This window comes from Thermobia domestica, chromosome 5 (genome assembly GCF_964235325.1).
Source record: "Thermobia domestica chromosome 5, izTheDome1.hap1.1, whole genome shotgun sequence".
NCBI classification, from domain to species: Eukaryota; Metazoa; Arthropoda; class Insecta; order Zygentoma; family Lepismatidae; genus Thermobia; species Thermobia domestica.
In genome coordinates, this window is record NC_137458.1 from 67,806,539 (window position 1) to 67,828,889 (window position 22,351).

General features: G+C 38.3%; 1 protein-coding gene across 1 annotated transcript; it reads left to right on the forward strand.

Annotated features, from left to right (window-relative positions):
• The first annotated feature begins 6,272 nt into the window (after positions 1-6,272).
• On the forward strand, positions 6,273-7,829 carry LOC145685120 (serine/threonine-protein kinase SRPK-like). The gene has a single exon (XM_081757467.1). The coding sequence runs from the start codon at positions 6,273-6,275 to the stop codon at positions 7,827-7,829; it is 1,557 nt and encodes a 518-aa protein (XP_081613593.1).
• The last annotated feature ends 14,522 nt before the right edge of the window (positions 7,830-22,351 follow it).

The following is a 22,351-nucleotide window of genomic DNA, read 5'->3' on the forward strand; positions in this document are numbered from 1 at the left end:
CTCAACCTATTTTGCTTTGTTTTTGTCATTGCATTGTATGTGTCTTCATATGTACGTGTCCGTGTATTCATCATTCATAAAACATAATCACTGTCGGTGCTAAGCGCTAGTAGAGAGAATGAGATGAAAAAATAGCAAATTCCATTAGAAATACTATTAAGAAAATACCTTATAAAGTTGAATTTGGCATTAAGTGGAACAAGAACAACAGCAAATAACCTATGTAGAACGATTCTTTAAATCTTATGGAAATTCAAATTATTTTCAAACTACGAGGGTTGATCAAAGAGTAAGGGAACGTAATAAAGGATCATATGGAAAAGAAGAAACTTAAAATCTTTTATGAAGCATAAAAGAGAAAATATTTAGGTCAACTAAAAATATTCTTCCGAATTTTTTCCGGCTGGGGGAAATTGAAACAGTTATTTGAAATTACCATTTCAAATTTATTTCAGCGGAGAACTTATTCTATACTTGTACCAGTCTGTGTTTAAGTGGTACGTTCCAACAATAGATTATGCCATTCAGGTAACGGACAATAGTAACTAAATTATCATATTCTACATGAAACTGCACATTAGCAATATTACGAAAGAGAATATTTTGAATCCGAAATGGGACCAGAGGCATATTAATGATAGTATTTCACAATAAACTCATAAATAAGCATAGGATGGATAATATTCACTGGACTGCAATCTAAACAGCAGAAAATAGAAATGGGAAGAATGAAGACAAACACATTTGTATGTTGTTAAATTTTAGAGAAATTAAACAGTATTAAGTGCTCTTGTTGTGAGATAATAACAGGAACAGAGCAAAGTGCAGATTAAATATTTTCTGTGCAATAGCTGGTCAGTTGTTATGTAATGTTAATTAAATTTAGTGTAATCATTTATTGATATTCAAATGTATGGATCAAGTATCGTGACTATTTTGTTTAAATCGTATGTATGTGTCGACATCTGTTGGTAACTCTCACATGTAATGGAAAGGTTGAAGCGTCATCAAGTTAATACAGCGTAAATAGAAATTTGCTTAAATGCATATAAAACAGGATTAAATTTTTTTAGTTAATATTGATAGAAATTTTCACATTAGTCTAAATTAACGATTAGGTCATTTAATTCCTTATGGTAAATTGAAAATATTAAAAAATAGTGGACCATGGGACTATTTTGACATGAAAATAGTCACCATGTGTTACTCAGAAAAACGCGTATGAATTCGCGGTACTTTCGTGAAGTTTTGATGGAAAGAAGTGTGCCCTTGATTTATAATCCAGCTACAAATTTGTCTAGACCCTAAGATTTCCCTTGCAGCTAAAACTGATATAAGATAATAACTAGTATAATAAGTGTTACTGAACCGCAATACGTACTAATTCAAGTGCTTGTATTATTTCGAAAGTGAAATCATAAACAAAGTATGGCTCGTAGCTAAACTTTGATTACACTGCCATGGGAGCCTAGCCATTGGTTCGGGCATTACGTAGATTCTCTCCCTAATATCGTGTACAATTGAGTTCATAGTTATTAAGAATGATGTAGCTTCTAAATTTTATTCAGTTTAGAATTTTATGTCTCCCTGTCTCCCTTCACAAGTTCGGCTGTTAATTCAAAATTACAAAGCTAATACATGGTTGGCGTCCATGTGTATTTTCTCAGCCATGAGTACAATTCGGCTTTACATCTACTCATTCGAAACTCTAAATTGTTCCAAATTTTATTTATTTCGGTAAAACTATTTTTTTTTCAGTGATCACTCATCTTGATAATTATTAAATAAATCTTGAGTCCACATTGGAAAAGGGTAGTGGTCCAGGGAAGAATATCAATTCATACCAATGATTTATTCCTTCAACCATCCTCGAAGGAACTTATCCGCGAGCCTTAGCAACAACCGTCGATAATGAAACGTAAAACACAGAATAGATCCGAAATCATAATTCGTTTTCACAGCGATATGAAATGTAGTATGTCATTCGGGAGACATATTCACTTTAAATTCTTCATTCTTTATTTACATTTATTCATTTGTTTTATTTCCCCAATTTTATTTATATTATTAAATATTCTCAGTTAGGACTCAATGGCGCTTCCATTCGAGGATTTCTTTTTGCAAGCAAAACAATGATTAGTTAATTAGTTCGGTTTCAGCATCATGTTTTATAGGGTTGCCAAGTCTGAAAAATAAAATACCAGTGCATTTGCATAATTGTCAAAACAAATGAACAATAATGCTATTTTAATAAACCTTGAAGCATAGTTGAGTCTGACAGAAAATACGGTCTGTCAAATACCGGTCAGTTAACAACCTTATATTAGAAACAGTAACAAAAAGGTTGACTTTAAAATGTTATTACAATGATTAAATTTTTATTCAGGTATTTCCATATTTTGCTTAATAAAAAAATTAATTTCTATTTAACAGGGAAATGACACAACTACACTGAGTTTGCATTCGTTTAAATTAGAATTTAAATATATAATTATAACGTCAAAGGAAAAACTATTGTCAAGGGATTAATATATATAAAACTATTCTTATAGAGTACAAACACCTCATCCCGATCCTTTCCAGGTGGTAAAGTGCCAAGGACCGACGAGACGTTACCACGTTGGGTGGAAACAGATATGTGGGGCATTAGATAAGATGTGGAGCGAACTTCGCCGGAAACACAAAAATACGTCTTCCTACCTCCCTAATGAATTCAAGACTTCTTGCACCCCAAGCACCACAGGTTTCAATAGCGATTGGAGTGAAAACAAAATTTTCGAGAAGGTTGTATTTTATTTGCTTTTCAGCTTCTCTGCGATTGGCAACAGCTCCAGCGTTCATTACTGACAGAGGGAGACTTGAATGAGCGTATGTATCAGCGCGTGTGAAGTTCCACAATAAACATTTACCAGTGTCATCCCATCCGGTCCCTTTCCATCCGAACCACCAGAAGGTTCCCGTATTGAAGGAATTCCAGCTGTGTTAAGGGCTCATAGTGTTAAAGGAGGAGGAGAACATTCGCCCGACATTAGAGGAGGAGTGTCGGGCGAATCTACCAGCGCTCTTCATGCATGAAAGACCATGCAGACCACGTTGTTTAACCTCATTTCCACAAGCTGGACAGTGATGAGGTTCACAAACAACTAAACCTAAACATAAAGCAACAGCAATTCGAAAGCTTTCATTTAACAAATGAAGGCCTAAAGAAGGAGAAGGTATCGCCATCAACCATGCACCCGCTTCGGGAGATTAGGCAGCAAGGAGCCTGGCTTTATCTTCCCGAACACCAACAGATTGTAGCAGATGATTATGTAACTGGTGTATACCAAGATGACTGATAATACTTTTTGCTAATTTCTGGGAGGTTTGTATCTAATAACCTTGCCCACTTATTAGAGCCTTCCTGAACTGAACTCCAAACAATAACCCTGTGGAAGGAGAGCTTCCATTAAACGCAGAGATCCATGGTATAATGCTAAGAATGTAGGAATCGCCACATCTACTGCTCGTCGAATACCAAGACTGCCCAAACCAACAAGTAAACATGCTTGCATCCAAGAGTAATCATTTAAGGAGCAGTTCAGAATTGATTCAAGGCCAATTTTCAGAACAGTATCATATTTTTCTAGCAAAGAACTCTCATGCCAAGATGGAAAGCATAGTAGGAAATAGGTTAAGCGAGGGATTGATAAAGATACCCGCAAAAGGAAAAAGGTTGAATGGGCTGAAATTGAGGAACGTCGAGACAAGAACAATTCTAAATTAGATATGTTATTCAATAGTAGGTTAGTGAGTGCTTCCGACGTGAGAGCAACACCTAGAAGACAAGCATTCTTAATTGTTAAAGGATGTATGTCTGATGCAGCCTCATTAAATCTTCTGAAGATTTCGTCGACTGTAGTTTCACCTGTTCCAAGACAACCCACCTCGCATTTAGAAAAGTTAAGATGCAAGCCAAGAAGTGATGCCTTCTTATTTATTTCTATTAAGGATGAAAGAACCACCTCGGGTTCATCACCAATTGTTCGATCATCTAAGTACCAAATGTTTAATTCGGTATCCAGTGATTTAACTAAAGAGTGAATGGTTATAGCGAAGAAAAGTGCTGAGCCCAGAGGATCACCTTGCTGTACACCTCTCTGAGAGGAAATAGTGTTTCCGTCGAAAAATAAGTCAGTTGGTTGAGCATAACATTGATAAACATACGGAAAATCATTCATCACTGCGGGAAGCATAGTATCCCGGCGAAACTCATTAAACGCGTTACGAAAGTACAACTTTACAACCGCCTTAGTAGCACTGTGAGTAGAAGATAAATAAACTCGAGTTGCGTGAACATCTGCCTCGCACCATTAGGAACACAAACACCAAGCTGATGGGGGGATAAAAAGTTCTTAACTGGCTTACGTATTCTAAAGTATAAGATTTTTGATGATATTCTGCCCCAATCATTCCCAACCGCTATGGACCGAATATCACCATTCTGTTTTCTGTTCTGTAAGTTTGGGACCGAAAAACAGCGGGTGAACTTCTGTTGGTTCTTTTCCAGAAATGATTAAATTAAATAGATCACAAAAGAATTTTAGGAGTTTTTCCTTCGACCCCAATATTTGACAAGAAAGAAGGTCTTTAAGAATTGGAGGACGAAGCCCATCTAGACCTCCAGCGCTGCCTAATAGAAAGGAGTTAATTAATTTCGTTTTGAACCTCCATAGTCGAAACTCCCGGAAACTCCCGAAGAAAGATCCGGCACAATGAAATTGCCAGGGTGGTCACGATGTTTCTCCAACAGGGTTTCCAACACAGAGGAATCCGGAGGAGCAACCGTACCACCAGAAATTAAAAGACTACTGCACCAGGGATGTCACCATCGGCAAGTTTATTCTCTACAACCTTCAAATTAGAAAATTTGTGGTTTAATCGAGATTTGTTCATCTTCGTTGAAGGTCAAGTTAAGGCGTTATGGCCAATAGTGCACCAGAGGCGAACTCGCTGCTTCATCCAAGAAGTCAGATTCTTAACTTTATCTGATTGTTTGTTAGGCCTTAATGCAACAAATATAAATAGGCGTAGGTTGATCCAGTCTTTTGTATCATTTGAAATTGTTATATGATTTAACACCTCTACGAGTGCATCAGCCACTGTTGATCGAGCACCTCTTGGAACACGTCTTAAAATATGTGTCGAGGACCTTAGTGACAGTAATATCTTTTCCAGGTTAGAAATTGTCAAAACTTTTGTGTTGTTACTGCTGTTAGTGTCGGTAACATTTGCAGTTTTACCCTGAAGGCAGACATTAAAGGTGATATCAGAGCAAATATGATCTTCACACGCAACCCGATGTTTCTTACCATAAGCCTCTGGCACTTTCCGCAATGCGCTTTTTGCAATGCGGACAGGGCAATGCACCAGCATTTCTAGAAGCATCAGGGAAACAGTTACCATTTCAAGCACTTGGCACTGAATCACTATTTGTAAAAACTGGCATCTTCTAGCTTGCTAAGCACATCTGTCTCTTGAAGATTTCATTAGTTTAGTTTATTACGTAAATTTGTTTTAATTTTATACATTTTAATTAGGTAGGCCAACTTTTTCATAGTTTCACATGATTAAGTTATTTTCATATTTTATGAAAAAAGTGCCTAAGGTAAATGTTATAAAGTTTTTTGACCACACCCTTCAATTACATAATATGCAGCAATACTTCTGTCTATTACATACATACAAGTATCTCTAATTTACAGAAGAGAACATCTCGGTGAATGTCAGTAGATCACTAAATCACTACTACATAAGGAGGAATTTCCAGCCAAAGAACAAACTGACCATCTTGACGGTAAATAGTAGAACGAGTGTCAGTAAACAGGGATATATTTTTTTGAGTTTCCGATCTTGAAGCGATCAGTTATAGCTGTTATTCAAATATTGCTTCTAACAATTACATGGATATTGCGTGAAAGTGAGTAAATGACAATAATGATCACAGAAAACATTGAAATATACTACGTTCTATTCTGTCCATTATTAAACAATATTCAGCGTGTCCTTGGATTCAACTTACAAATAGATGCTCTTCAGTATAGATGGCTACCGGCACCTAAAATTTTCTTTCACTCAGGTATGGCATACCTAAATATGCCTTCACATATAAATAATCTCAAACACATCCATGAAACACTGGCTACTCTTTAGTGTTGGTTCTGACAATCAGTTTTATACGGTAGCTAATATGAATTAAAAATATCTCTCCCATACATCAAAGGTTCTTCAAAATGCCAGACAGTAAGAAACGCAAAAGAATCGAATCTAGTCACGACAACAGAAAACCATCAAAAATTGCGAAGGAGGAGAAGTTTCCCATTACTAACCACAAAGATCAAGAAGTTGCAAAGAACGTAGAGGTTTATCAACAACAAAAAAGTAATGCATATATTGGTCGTTGTTTCCCTAAGATCTATGATGGACACTCAAAATATAAAAGAGGCAGCCAAAATCACTCACAGAAACATCGTGACGAGAAATTTGACATTTATAATTTGCTCACGAAGGATCCAAACGATCAGGAAGATCCTACTGAATGCGGCTTTGAAGACTATATGTTCGTAAAAGTAGGTGATTGTTTTCACAACAAATACTATGTTGTTAAGGAATTGGGTAGGGGACATTTTTCCAGTGTGTGGCTTTCTTACGATTCTGAAAAGAATAAATTTGTAGCGTTGAAGATTTTGAAAGCGAAACCTGCGTATATAAAAGCGGCACTAACTGAAATAAACATATTGAAAGCTATTCGCGACGCTGATCCTGAAAATCCGGAAAGAAAAAGGTTGGTAGAAATTTGCGATTCTTTTGACATTACAAATGAAAGTGGAACCCATATGTGTATTGTAACTGAAGCTTTAGGGCCTAGCCTGTTAAGGCTAATAAGATCCAAGAAACGGGGAATTCCCCTTCAGCTTGTGAAGTGCATAGTACGACAACTTCTTGAAGGTCTAAATTATATACACACAAAGTGCAATATTATCCACACGGATATAAAACCCGAAAATATTCTACTTAAACTCACCGATGACACTATAAATGCTATTGGTAAGAGAGCAATAGAAGAGAGCGGACTACGTGATAAAATTCCTGCATTTTGCAGACAAAGCCAACACCACGAGAACGTGAATGAGAATGGAGATAATGAAATGGAAATTGAAACATCTCAGGATTACACTGATGCTTCAGAGTCTGAAGATGAAGATGATGACTACAATGTCCAAGTTGATGATCAGCAAAATTTATGTATAGATATTGATTGCTCATGCCTGAATCTAGCGCTTAATCCTGATCATATGCAAGTGAAGCTTGCTGATTTTGGCAATGGATGTTGGACGTATCTCCATTTTATGAAAACAATTCAGACCAGACAATATCGTTCAGTAGAATCTATTTTAAGATCTGGTTATAATACTAGTGCCGATATTTGGAGCTTAGCATGTGTAGCTTTTGAGCTTGCGACTGGACAATTTTTATTTAGCCCTCACGAATGTGAACATCACAGCAAAGACGAGGATCATTTAGGTCAAATGGAAAAACTTTTAGGAGATATTCCTTCAGATGTTGCCAGGTCATCATCAAATCCTGAAAAGTTTTTTGAGGAATCAGGGAAACTAAAGCGACGAAAATATAGGTTTAAGGGTTTATATTCGCACTTAAGAGATAAGTACCATTGGGAAAGTGACGATGCACAAGATTTTGCCAATTTCCTCCTTCCAATGCTTCATTTTGATCCAATAGAGCGTGCAACTGCCGAGGAATGCTTACAACATCCGTGGTTGAATTCATAATCCAATATCAATTTACTTTAATCACATTCAATGAATAGCACCATTATTTCCCCATAAAATATTGTAATAAATTATTCAGTTTTCTATATGATTTATTTTTATTCGTAGTTTTGAAGACTATTTGAGGCGTTCAATTTGCAAGGCGGATCTAGTCTACTTTCTACTTTCTAGATACTTGCAGGATAAAAGGTGACTCAAATTACAAAATTTGTTCACCCATTGTTCACTCAAAAAGCTTTTATTTATTTTTAACTTGGCGTAAGAAAGTTAAAGTGAAATATTCAGCATGATATCTTTAGACTTGATCTACAGCTGTTACCACTTAACTTTCCTTAATTTCAAAGGAAAAAGGAGCGAAATTTAATTTTTACTTTCGAGAAATAAGGAGAGAATGAAATTTGACGATCCTGAAAAGAGAAACTGAATTCGAGATTTCAACAGATTTACACGTTTCATGGCCCATACATACCGAAAAAGTGATTTTTCGACATTGTTCGTCCGTTCGTTCATATGTACGCTCAACTACGTCCGAGAAGTTGGCCCGCCGCATTAAAGCACTAATGATCTCTTCTAGTGCAATCGTTAGTGCTTCTTAGAACACCAACTCCCAAAATTAGTGCTTCAATAGTTTGGACGCTAGAAGCAAAAAACTTTGGGGGCGGCCAACTTCACGTTAGCCTCCCCCAGAAAGCACTAACGATTAAACCTAGTGCAATCGTTAGTGCATCGTTAGTGCTTGCAGAAAACACTAATAGTTTCGTTAGTGCTTCAATATTAGTATAGATACGGCCAATTATATGGCACGAAAAGCCCATAAGGAATACATGGGGAATTTTTCATTGGGTCAAATTCCCGCCAAATTCAAAAGCGCTAATTATATCTTCTAGTGCAATCATTAGTGCTCCGTTAGTGCTTCCAGAAAACACTAATACTTTTGTTAGTGCTTCAATATTAGTATAGATATGGCCAATTATATGGCACGAAAAGCCCATAAGGAATACATGGGGAATTTTTCATTTAGGTCAAATTCCCGCCAAATTCAAAAGCGGTAACGATATCTTTTAGTGCAATCGTTAGTGCTTCTTAGAATACCAACTCCCAATATTAGTGCTTCAATAGTTTGGACGCTAGAAGCAAAAAACTGTAAAGTGGGGCAAACTTCACGTTAGCCCACCCCTAGAAAGCATTAACGATTAAACTTAGTGCAATCGTTAGTGCTTCCAGAAAACACTAATAGTTTCGTTAGTGCTTCATTATTAGTGTAGATATGGCAAATTGTATGTGAACTCACGTAAGAAAAACATTGGGAATTTTTTATTGGGTCAAATTCCCACCAAATTCAAAAGCGCTAATGATATCTTCTAGTGCAATCGTTAGTGCTTCTTAGAACACCAACTCCCAATATTAGTGCTTCAATAGTTTGGACGCTAGAAGCAAAAAACTTTGGGGGGCAACTTCACTTTAGCTTCCCCTCAGAAAGCACTAACGATTAAACCTAGTGCAATTGATAGTACATTGTTGGTGGTCCTAGAAAACACTAATAGTTTCGTTAGTGTGTTATTATTAGTGACGAAACTCACGTAAGAAAAACATTGGGAAATTTTCGTTGAGCTAAACTTGCGCCAAATTCAAAAGCATTAATGATGTGTTCCAGTGCAATCGTTAATACTTCTTAGAGCACCAACTCTGAACATTAATGCTTCATTAGTTTGGATGCTAGGAGTAAAAGGGGAAAAAAAGAGGACTACCTTCACGTTAGTTCTCCAGAAAGTACTAACGACAAACTCTAGTGCAATCCATAGTGCATCGTTAGGACTTGTAGAAAACAGTAATAGTTTTGTTTGTTTCTCTATTAATTCGATTTTGGGAGATGAATTTCATTAAGTTTCTAATTTTTCGTATGAAAATGTAATCTTTTTTCCTTGGTTCATATATAAACAGTCATTTTATTATTTTTTCTTCTCATAGTTTTACGATACGATAAAAATTAACTACAATCCTTTGCTAATCTTAATATGTTTAATTCTGTTTGTTTAGTATGTAAAATGGTGTTTACGGGTTTTGGAACATAACGTTAATTGATCTTTTACAATAGTATTATTTATTTGTGAACTTTAGGCTTCGTGATTCAAAGTTGTATACGAAGATGATAATGCTAAGAAGACTGTAATTAAAACAAGGTAAGTGTCTACAGTTAATTAATGTGGAGTAATTAATTAATGTGAAGTAACTGTTATTGATTAACCTTTTCTTGAACAATTCTTCTAAAGAGATTCCTGTTGTCACCCCGGTTACCCTAGCAGACATCTCCTACGTTAAATACAAATTGTTAATAGGGTTACCAGCACCACACGAAATTTAATACCATACAATGTTCTACTAATTATTCAATATACACAAACCAAATAAAAACAAAGAAGGCATACTTCAATAATTATAAATGTATCAACTCAACGGTGATATGTATACACGACCCCAAAAGTGCATTACCACCTGCAATTCTCCTTTTCCTAAAATAGCAGGCAACTCAAACAGCTCGGTGGTTGGGTTGGTTGCAACTTCGAAAGGCGTTCGACTAAACCTCAATTGTGTCAGAAATATATCAGTGTGGCAAACTGCAAATAAGAGAGAAATAAAAAAAACTTTCTTATGGTAAATTCTAGTTCAAAGTTCGAAGCACTTGCTTTTGCACGTGATGTTTTGTTTCTTTTTTACAGGGAACAGAAAACAGATAGAAATATGGTCAATGAATTATGACTTTTGTAGAACGTTCCACTTTAATATCACAGGAAATTTATCTTCCGGCTTGCTTGGTTGTGAAAAGTTATAGAGTGTATTGGTATACTATGTAAAGTATGTGTACTGTCGCTGATTTGTGATAACAATCAGAAACAGAAGTATAAATTACAGTAATAGTTTTCTCCTAATAGTTTTGTATTGAAGGGGAAACGGAAAACCCACTTTTATCTTAACATTTTTTCTTAAAATTTCTATTCGGGTTCTCACCCTTCCCCCTCAATATTAAATACGGAAATGGAGAACTTATTTAGAATTTGATTGTTGATTCCAGTATATTTCAAGCATCATTTCTCGGACCTAGGCCTGTGTTATGTCGATAATGCTATCGTCGATATCTATATTATCATATATCAACATTCGATATCTCAAATATATAGACATGAATATATCATTCTAAATTTTCGATATCGATATTCGGGGGGGGGGGGCGATGAGGTCCATAAGGAGCCCCTAAGACTTGCGATGGATGAATAAATTAAAGTTACTTTTTACAATCATTATATCTTTAATACCACAAATTGCAATGTAAATACATCCACTTGCAAATTTGCAATATTATATGATATAACTTCTTAGACGCCAGAAGTTTTCTGTTCCCTGAAAAAAAGAAACAAAACATCACGTGCAAAAGCTAGTGCTTCGAACTTTGAACTAGAAATTACCATAAGAAAGTTTTTTTATTTCTCTCTTATTTGCAGTTTGCCACACTGATATATTTATGACAAAATTGAGGTTTAGTCCAACGCCTTTCGAAGTTGCAACCAACCCAACCACCGAGCTGTTTGAGTTGCCTGCTATTTTAGGAAAAGGAGAATTGCAGGTGGTAATGCACTTTTGGGGTCGTGTATACACATCACCGTTGAGTTGATACATTTATAATTATTGAAGTATGCCTTCTTTGTTTTTATTTGGTTTGTGTATATTGAATAATTAGCAGAACACTGTATAGTATTAAATTTCGTGTGGTGCTGGTAACCCTATTAACAATTTGTATTTAACGTAGGAGATGTCTGCTAGGGTAACCGGGGTGACAACAGGAATCTCTTTAGAAGAATTGTTCAAGAAAAAGGTTAATCAATAACAGTTACTTCACATTAATTAATTACTCCACATTAATTAATTGTAAAGACACTTACCTTGTTTTAATTACAGTCTTCTTAGCATTATCATCTTCGTATACAACTTTGAATCACGAAGCCTAAAGTTCAAGCGAACCAAGGAAAAAAATTACATTTTCATACGAAAAATTAGAAACTTAATGAAATTCATCTCCCAAAATCGAATTAATAGAGAAACAAACAAAAAAAAAAACTATTACTGTTTTCTACAAGTCCTAACGATGCACTATGGATTGCACTAGATTTTGTCATTAGTGCTTTCTGGGGAACTAACGTGAAGGTAGTCCTCTTTTTTTTTTTCATTTTACTCCTAGCATCCAAACTAATGAAGCATTAATGTTCGGATTTGGTGCTCTAAGAAGTATTAACGATTGCACTGGAACAGATCATTAGTGCTTTTGAATTTGGCGGAAGTTTAACTCAACGAAAAATTCCCAATGTTTTTCTTACGTGAGTTTCGTCACTAATAATAACACACTAACGAAACTATTAGTGTTTTCTAGGACCACCAACAATGTACTATCAATTGCACTAGGTTTGATTGTTAGTGCTTCCTGGGGGCTAACTTCACGTTTGCCCTTCAAAGTTTTTTGCTTGTAGTGTCCAAACTATTGCAGCACTAATGTTAAGAGTTACTGCTCTAGGAAGCACTAACAAAGCACTAACGATTGCACTAAAAGATATCATTAGCGCTTTTGAATTTGTCGGGAATTTGACCCAATGAAATATTCCCCATGTATTTATGGGAGTTTCGTAACCAGAGGTGACCACTTTCACCTAACCTCACTCAAACTCACGCTCACAAACTCATTTCGACCTCACGTTTACACAACCTCACGCTCACATCACCAGTCTGACCTCACGCTCAAATAACCAGCCTGACCTCACGCTCATTCATTCTCACGTTCACATCACCAGTCTGACCTCACGCTTACTCAACCTCACGCTCACCAACCTTATCTCATGCTAACTTCGTGAGGTTGAGTTCAAGTGAGCGTAAGTTTCAAACAAGTGAGCGCCGTCCTCATGAGTTTGGACACCTTTATTTGTGACATATAAGTGGGCATATCTACACTAATAGCAAAGCAAAACGAACCATTCTGGAAGCAATAACGATGCACTAACGATTGCATTAGGTTTAATCGTTAGTGATTTCTGGGGGGGCTAACGTGAAGGTAGTCCTCTTTTTTTCATTTTACTCCTAGCATCCAAACTAATGAAGCATTAATGTTCGGATTTGGTGCTCTAAGAAGTATTAACGATTGCACTGGAACAGATCATTAGTGCTTTTGAATTTGGCGGAAGTTTAACTCAACGAAAAATTCCCAATGTTTTTCTTACGTGAGTTTCGTCACTAATAATAACACACTAACGAAACTATTAGTGTTTTCTAGGACCACCAACAATGTACTATCAATTGCACTAGGTTTGATTGTTAGTGCTTCCTGGGGGCTAACTTCACGTTTGCCCTTCAAAGTTTTTTGCTTGTAGTGTCCAAACTATTGCAGCACCAATGTTAAGAGTTACTGCTCTAGGAAGCACTAACAAAGCACTAACGATTGCACTAAAATATATCATTAGCGCTTTTGAATTTGTCGGGAATTTGACCCAATGAAATATTCCCCATGTATTTATGGGAGTTTCGTAAACAGAGGTGACCACTTTCACCTAACCTCACTCAAATTCACGCTCACAAACTCATTTGGACCTCAGCTCCCAAACTCATTTCGACCTCACGTTCACACAACCTCACGCTCACATCACCAGTCTGACCTCACGCTCAAATAACCAGCCTGACCTCACGCTCATTCATTCTCACGTTCACATCACCAGTCTGACCTTACGCTTACTCAACCTCACGCTCACCAACCTTATCTCATGCTAACTTCGTGAGGTTGAGGTCAAGTGAGCGTAAGTTTCAAACTCGTGAGCGCCGTCCTCATGAGTTTGGACACCTTTGTTTGTGACATATAAGTGGGCATATCTACACTAATAGCAAAGCAAAACGAACCATTCTGGAAGCACTAACGATGCACTAACGATTGCATTAGGTTTAATCGTTAGTGATTTCTGGGGGGGGGGCTAACGTGAATGTTTTTTGCTTCTAGAATTCAAACTATTGAAGCACTAATGTTGGGAGTTGGTGTTCTATTAAGCACTAACGAAGCACTAACGATTGGACTAGAAGATATCAGTAGCGCTTTTGAATTTGGCGGATATTTGACCCAATGAGAAATTCTCCATGTATTCCTTACGGTCTTTTCGTGACATGTAATTGGCCATAGGCACAGTAATATTGAAGCACTAACGAAACTATTAGTGTTTTCTGGAAGCACTAACGATGCACTAACGATTGCACTAGGTTTAATTGTTAGTGCTTTCTAGTGGGGCTAACGTGAAGTTGGCCGCCCCCAAAGCTTTTTGCTTCTAGCGTCCAAACTATTGAAGCAGTAACGTTTGGAGTTGGTGTTCTAAGAAGAACTAACGAATGCACTAGGAGATATAATTAGCGTTTTTGAATTTCGCGGGAATTTGGCCCAATGAAAAAATCCCCATGTACTCCTTACGGTTTTTTCGTGACATGTAATTGGCCGTATCTATACTAATATTGAAGCACTAACGAAACTATTAGTGTTTTCTGGAAGCACTAACGATTGCACTAGGTTTAATCGTTAGTGCTTTCTGGGAGGGGGCTAACGTGAAGTTGGCCGCCCCCAAAGTTTTTTGCTTCTAGCGTCCAAACTATTGAAACACTAATGTTTGGAGTTGGTGTTCTAAGAAGCACTAACGAAGCACTAACGATTGTACTAGAAGATATAATTAGCGCTTTTGAATTTGGCGGGAATTTGACCCAATGAAAAATTCCCCATGTATTCCTTATATGCTTTTCGTGGCATATAATTGAAGGTATTTATCTATACTAATATTAAAGAACTAACGAAACTATTAGTATTTTCTGGAAGCACTAACGATGCACTAAGGTTTGCACTAGGTTTAATCGTTAGTGCTTTCTGAAGGGTCTAACGTGAAGTTTGCCGCCCCCAAAGTTTTTTGCTTCTAGCGTCCAAACTATTAAAGCACTAATGTTGGGAGTTGTTGTTCTAAGAAGCACTAACGAAGCACTAGAATTTTGGAAATTGAAAGGAGGAGTTTTCGTTTCTACAGCCCAGACTTTTAAACTCTTATACTTTTGTAACGGAGCTGGTACAAACGATTTTTTTTTTGCGGTACATTCCGGTAGAAACGTACCACAAACGATTGACATAGTCTTATCTCGAAATTTTAATTGGGGGGTTCCCTAGTTAACAGCCCCCTAGTTAAAACTGTCATACTTTTGTACTGGAAGTGATACAAACAAAAATGTTTGCGATACATTCCGGTACAAACGTTGTATCCTCGTCGCCAAAAGTGCCTTTACATCGCCGTGACGGGTATGTGACCGCGCAGTACTCCAAGGAAGGGATGGTTGCATAAGAAATTGTGATTAATTTTGAACAGTTTTTATTTTGACTAGGGAAATAACATAGATATAGGGAGCAAAGGAAAAGATTTGAAGCATCAGTACATTATCATCTCTGAAAAGATTCGTATTCTCAGTTTTTCATTTTATTCTCTTATATGTTAAGTTAATAACTGCTGACAACTGCTACTAGCGCTTTTCACTCTTCAGGAATTTAACACGACATGTTCGCAGAACACTTTTGTAAGTCCTAAATGTATGCGTGAATTATTTCATTCGTCTCACTGTCCTTATTTCAGAATGGAAACTGAATATGCTGAACGTGAGTATGTTTCGCTGTCGTCAAGCAAGGGTTGTAATAAATGTAAATAAGGTTCTTATTATTAAATAAAACACAGAAGTATCTATTCCATGTATAGCACAATATAATACAGTAATTAACCAACACGATAATCACTAACTCAGGATTTTTTCGAACGGGGGAGGGGCAAAAGACCGATATACAGTTTTTTGATTTATTGCCCTATATATATATATCAAAAGTCATAGTTTATCATTGATAGCGTATATCCTCTCACTTTTTAAAATCGCCAGTGTAACCTATTAGTCAGAACATACATCTCCAGATATAATGTAGAGAGAAAAGAAGGAAAGAGATATGAAAAGTGACGTAACTAATTTTACTGCACCCTGGATAATCCATTACTCATACCCGCCCTCTGTCCCACGCATTTCAACTGCTGCGTTATATATACATATATATATATATATATATATATATATATATATATATATATATATATATATATATATATATATATATATATATGGTTCCATGTTAGAAGGGCCCGATAAAGGGCTAGGATAGAAAGGCCCGAGTCAAAATGGGGCTTGGTTTTAAAAGGCCCCGCGTCAAAAGAGCAAGTTCAAAAGTGGCCCGGCGACAAAAATGCCCGAGTCGAAAATGCACAGCGTGAAAATGTTCCCCTCGTCAAAGGGGCCCGGGTCAAAGATCATCGCGAGAAGAGAGTCCGAGACAAAAGGGCCCTACGTAAACAAAAGGACAAAGTGGACACCGCCTCAAAAGGACACGGGTCAAAAGATTCTTGCGAGTAAAGAGGCAGAGTCAAAAGGGTCTTATGTCAAAAAAGCTGGGTCAAAAAGGACCCCGTTTCAAAAGGGCACAGGTCTAGACGGTCCCGCGTCAAAACGACCCCGCGGCAAAAGGCCCCGCGTCAAAAGGAGCCAAGTCAAAAGAGCCCCGCGTCAAAGGGGTCGGCAAATACATTTCCACGGCTAAAAAACCTGAGATCAGGAGTGAAAATCAGGAGAAAGATACATATGACCAGTGGCGTAACTAATTTTATTGTGCCTTGATCGTTCATCCAACTCATACCTTCCCCCTGCCGCCCGCATTTCAGCTGGTATATATATATATATATATATATATATATATATATATATATATATATATATATATATATATATATATATATATATATATATATATATTCTATGTCACAAGGGCACGGACAAAGGACAAGAATAGAAATGCCCGAATAAAAAGGGTCGAAAGGGCCCTGCGACAAAAGGATCCGAATCAAAACAGCCCCGCTGTCAAAAGGGCCGGAATCAAAAGGACGTCGCGACAAAAAGCCCCTATCAAAAATGTCCGAGTCAAAAGGGACCTCACCTCAAAAAGGACACTGGTCAAAACGGTCCCGGGTCAAAAGCGTTACAGGCGAATGGGCACCGCGAAAGGAAGCCCGAGTCAAAAAGGCCTCCGTTAAAACGGGACGAGTCAAAAGACCCCTGCGTCAAAAAGGACCGACTCAAAAGGCTCCGCGTCAAAAGGGCCCGGCAAATATAATTTCACGGCGAAAAAGCCTGAGATCAGGACTGGAAATCAGGAGAAAGAAAGATATATGATGAGTGGTGTAACAAATTTTACTGCGCCCTGGTCATTGATCATGTATTTAATCATACCTACCCCTGCCCTGCCTCACAGAGAGTTGATGTATATATATATATATATATATATATATATATATATATATATATATATATATATATATATAGATGGTGATCAGAAAAATGGAAACACCTGAACGAAATTGCAACTTACCAGATTAATATGGTGTCGGGCCACCTTTCACCTTCAGAACAGCCTTGATGCGATGTGGGATGGAGGCACAGAGGTCGTGAATGGTAGCAAATGGAATTTTACACCATTCCTCGTGCAGGGCGTCGGCCAGTTCTGTGAGAGAGGATGAAGGTGGAAATCGTTGCCGGAGTCGTGTTTTCAAGACGGACCACAGATGTTCAATTATGTTGAGATCTGGGGATTGGGCGGGCCAGGGGAGGTGTTGAACTTCATCCCGATGTTCCTCAAACCACGCTGCAACAACGCCAGCTGTGTGAATGGGTGCATTATCATCCTGGAAGATGGCGTCATTGTCCGGGAACAACATCCGGACCATAGGATGCAAGTGGTCTCCTAAAATTGCGACATAATCGTTGGCAGTGATTCATCCACTAAGTATGACCACAGGACCCAATGAAAACGATGATATGGCGGCCCACACCATCACCGAGTCGCCGCCATGTTTCACAGTTCTGCGGAGACACTGCAGATCATAAGCTTCTTTGGGCGTTCTCCACACATAAACATGGCCCGTGGTTGGGAATAGGGTGAAGGATGACTCATCCGACCATATCATACGTTTCCAGTCCTTAACGGTCCAAGTTGCATGGTCGCGGCATCATTTGCGGCGTGCGAAAGCGTTATGGTCCCTGATGAGCTGTTTGGCCCGTGCAACACGACCCCGTAAGTTCATGTCATTTAATTCGCGGCGGACTGTGATTGTCGAAACAGTGTGGGGGAGGTGCTGATTGAGTTCCTCCGTCACTTGCTCCGCAGTGGCACGACGGTTCTGCGTGACAATGCGCTTTAATACCCGGCGTGACCTGTCACTCATGATTTTCTTCCGCCCACTGTTCCGCTTCCCCGATGTTGTTTTCCCGTGTGTTGTGTAGGCCGTCATCACCTTCGACACTGTCCCATGCGACACACTTTACACAGTAGCCACTGCCGTCTCACTCACTCCACATAACCGCGCACCAACAATTGCCCTCTTTGAAAATTTGAGAGGTCTTTCATTTTACACTACCTCCTTCTGCTGCAGCCACTGGACACTGCTGTTCCACTGCGCCTGACGTAGTAGGAGACCGACCTAACACACCACCACCAGCGGTCCGGCGCTGCGGGCGGCACGACACAACTGCCAACCCATCCATCTGACGTGTTGCCAACTACAGGTGTTTCCATTTTTCTGATCACCATCTGTATATAGTTCTGTCAGAAGGACACGGACAAAAAGGCGAAGACAGAAATGCCCAAGTAAACTGGACCCCGGTCAAAAGGGACCGGCGACAAAAGGGTCCATATCAAAAGGGCCCCGCTGTCAAAAGTGCCCAAGTCAAAAGGTCGTCGCGACAAAAGGGTCCTATCTAAAAATGCCCGGTGAAAAAGGACACCGCATCAAAAGGGCACGGGTGAAGGCTGTCCCGTGTCAAAAGTTCCCGAGTCGAAAGGGCCACGCTACAAAATGCCCCGAGTCAAAAGAGGCCCCGCGTCAAAAAGGCCCCTTGATAAAAGGCCCGGTAAATACAATTCCACGGCTAAAGAGCCTGAGATCAAGAGTGGAAATCAGGAGAAAGAAAGATATATGACCACTTACGTAAGTATTTTTACTGAGCCCTGGATCGTTGATCATCTATTTACTCATAACTTCCCCCTGCCCAACGCATTTCAGCTGGTGAATATATATTCTATGCCAGAAGGTCGAGGACCGAAATGCCCGAGTCAAAAAAGCCCCGGGCGAAAGGGCCCCATGACAAAATTGCCCTAGTTAAAAACGGTCCCGCGTCTAAAGGGCTCGGCGACCAAAGGGGCCGAGTCAAAAGGGTCCAAGTCAAAACGGCCCCGGGTAGAAAGAGCCCGGGTAAGGAGTCGGCGACAAATGAGCCCGCGTCAAAAGGGCGCTGTTTCAAAAGTGCCCTGGTCAAAAGGTCCGGAGTCAAAACGGCCCCGCACCAATACCGTTCGAGTCGAAAGTGCCACGCGTAAAATAGTCCCGACTGAAAAAGGCCCCGCGTCAAAAGGGCCCGGTTCCACGGCTAAAAAGACAGAGATCAAAGCACGAGAGGAAATCGAGCATGCACAAGTGTATATTGTCCTTTTGGTAAGTTGATGGTTTTGTGCAAATGAAGGGAAAATATCTGTAGTTATTAGTAGCAAATAGGAAATTTGAATCGTGATATAAGTTTTGTTTGGTTGTTGATTGTTCTGCAACAAATGCTATTACTTAAGTCATTCTCCATTAAAGTAAGGTTGCACTCCCGTCTTTCGGAGTTTGTATTCTCGTTACTTTATATATTATTCATTTTCCCCTTAGTTCTAAAATTCGATTTCTAGCCCTGTATCAAAGTATAGTATGAAAAATATTCTGTGAAAGCGATTAGTTTAATTTTGCAGTCAGAAGACACATGTGGAGCTGTATACAGGGTTAGTCAAAAGTATTGGGACAGAACAATAATAACGACGTGCGTGGATGGAGGCAAAAAATGTTACAATTGGCATTATTGCATTGACTTGGAGTGGGGTCACCTTCGAACCGATCTTGAATTCCGCCATATTGCATATCACACAATATTATTAAATATAAAAGGTTATGTTTTTAGACTAACTTATACCTTAATATTCCTACAAATGAGAATGTGAACTCGTTTGTGACACATCATCTGTTTGGGACAGAGTATGCTCTGTTTTACAGGGTGTCCGATGTTTAAAAGTAAATTACAGACATTCAGTAAAGCGACATCAGCATCATCCCTATTTATCGTATGATCATACTTCAGGTCTCGTTTTATCACAATACAGCAGCCTTTTAAATGGTAAACTCCGCATCAAAAAATTGCGACAGCTAACGCCGTGCAGTTAGGTCACCAAATATACATCTTCTTATCACATAGTCGTGTCAGGTAAAGAGACCCCTCTCTCACCTCCTTTCTTCTCTTCCATACTAAAATTAGCTAACAACATGAGCGCAATTTTTATTTCAAACTATACATGTATTAGTATAGATAAAAAGAAATAACAAAAAAGAGACGAAACAGGATTCATAGGTTGATGTAGGGAGAAACTGAAACACCCACAATGAAAAATTGAAACCAATGAATGTCTATTACACAGAGATTCAGAAATTAGCAGAGAGAGAGAGAGAGAGAGAAAGAAGAGGAAAGGAGAGGAGGAGAAGAAAAAGTAATGGGCAGTAATATAGAAATAATGTTTGTTTTTACATAGTTTTTCAGAACTATTCGAATATACAGACGATCCTTTAAATATTTATTATGTTACTTTCATAATGGATAGCATACTCAATTTCAAGTAGAACTGTAGATCTCCGAGACACATCTAGGATAATGTCAAAGGTTTAACACACATGCTTTGTTTCCGCGTGGTTCGATTGCAAAATCGGTAATGTTCGTTGGACGTAATGATCCAAAATACATTCTAATATACCCAGTAGACAGCGTTGGTCATATCTTCCATTTCAGACTACTAATGCGAACTGAACGAAAAAAACGAAACGAAAAGAAAAGAGAAAGAAAGAAAAAAGAGAAAATTGAAGAGTGCTATTTTATTGCTAAATATCTATCAGATATAACCTATATTAAAAGTCCAAACTGTATCGTAATGGAAAGCTACAAATGTTGGAAAGGAAAAGTTCATGTTTCTCATAGATGTAGCATCTTTCAAATTTCAACGTGAATAAAACACATTGAATTATAGGACGGGAACAAATATTGAGTCGAACTAGTAAAATGAAATTTTGTTTTCAAATAACAAGAGAGGTACCATTTTCTAGTCTTTTCCGAAGAGTTATCTGTTCCGAACATCCAGCATTGATTTCATCTCTACCGAATATAACGTAATTTGCACAGAGAGAAAGAACACGCTAAGAGCTCATACGCATCATCGTGTCAGTCGTATGATGTTGGTTAGGTTATAGACCACCACTGGATCAAGGAATTTAAATCCGTAGTGAACCGGTAATTCGACTGAGATTCGGTAACCCAGAGGATAAAAAAGATATTTTACTTATTTCCTTGCGTTTAAACAGTATTTCTGTCAGAGATGACTAGCGCCGTTGATGTTATCCCCAGAGCACGAAAAACACGTCGCCGAAGTTAACAGTTAATTATATTCCCCGGACCAGGCTTCTGCTCCGTTTTAACTTTGGAATATGAACTGCATGTATGTGTGAGAGGGAGAGAACTAGAGAAGTGAAAGATGCAAAGAAAGATAGGGAAACGTCAAGAAAGAAAGAAAGAGGGACGGGACGAATATAAATATGAAGCATACTTACTATTGCAGTGTATGATATAGAACGCACACACTATTTACTCGAACTGTCGCTAGTGATGCCTTGTAAGTTCTCCATCAGAAGATGAGTCTCTTTTTGCAGCCATTATTTTATGCGAAAAAATCATACTACCTGATGGAGTATCGAACCAAGATTTTTCATTTGGAAGTCTGACACGTTACCACTACATCACCGATTGCTTTAGCCAAACTTTGTTTAACAAATGGTGTAGTGTTTCTTTCTGAGAACGATAACACGAAAATTGCATACTGCAGATCAACGATGTCTTTGGAATGTCCTGGTAATTCCTGTCCTCTTTCCCATCCAACATTCGTAAATCGTCTCTATCATGATACAGGTGTTTGCTTTCACATTGTTATGTATTGCTTGTCCAGTATGATAAGTCGATTGTTCACAATCACTATGCTACGAGGGTCATCCGGAAATTGGTACCCGTTTGTGCAATAAAGACACAGCAGTACATATTAACAAATATACACATTTTTATTGGAAAGAGCATACTTTACACTACTTCTCCACATAATCACCAAACAAATTTAGGCATTTGTCATACCGTGTGACGAGTTTTTGTATTCCAGGGTCATATTCCTCCGCCACCAGTGTATTGAGATACGTAGTCACGCCTCGTTAAGTTCGTCATCACTGTCAAATCTCTTTCCCGCCAGAAAATCGAGACACATTAGGAAAATGTTCACA

What these genes read in the sequence shown, in the direction of transcription:
- LOC145685120 (XM_081757467.1), top strand. Translation starts at nt 6,273, where the DNA reads ATGCCAGACAGTAAGAAACGCAAAAGAATCGAATCTAGTCACGACAAC.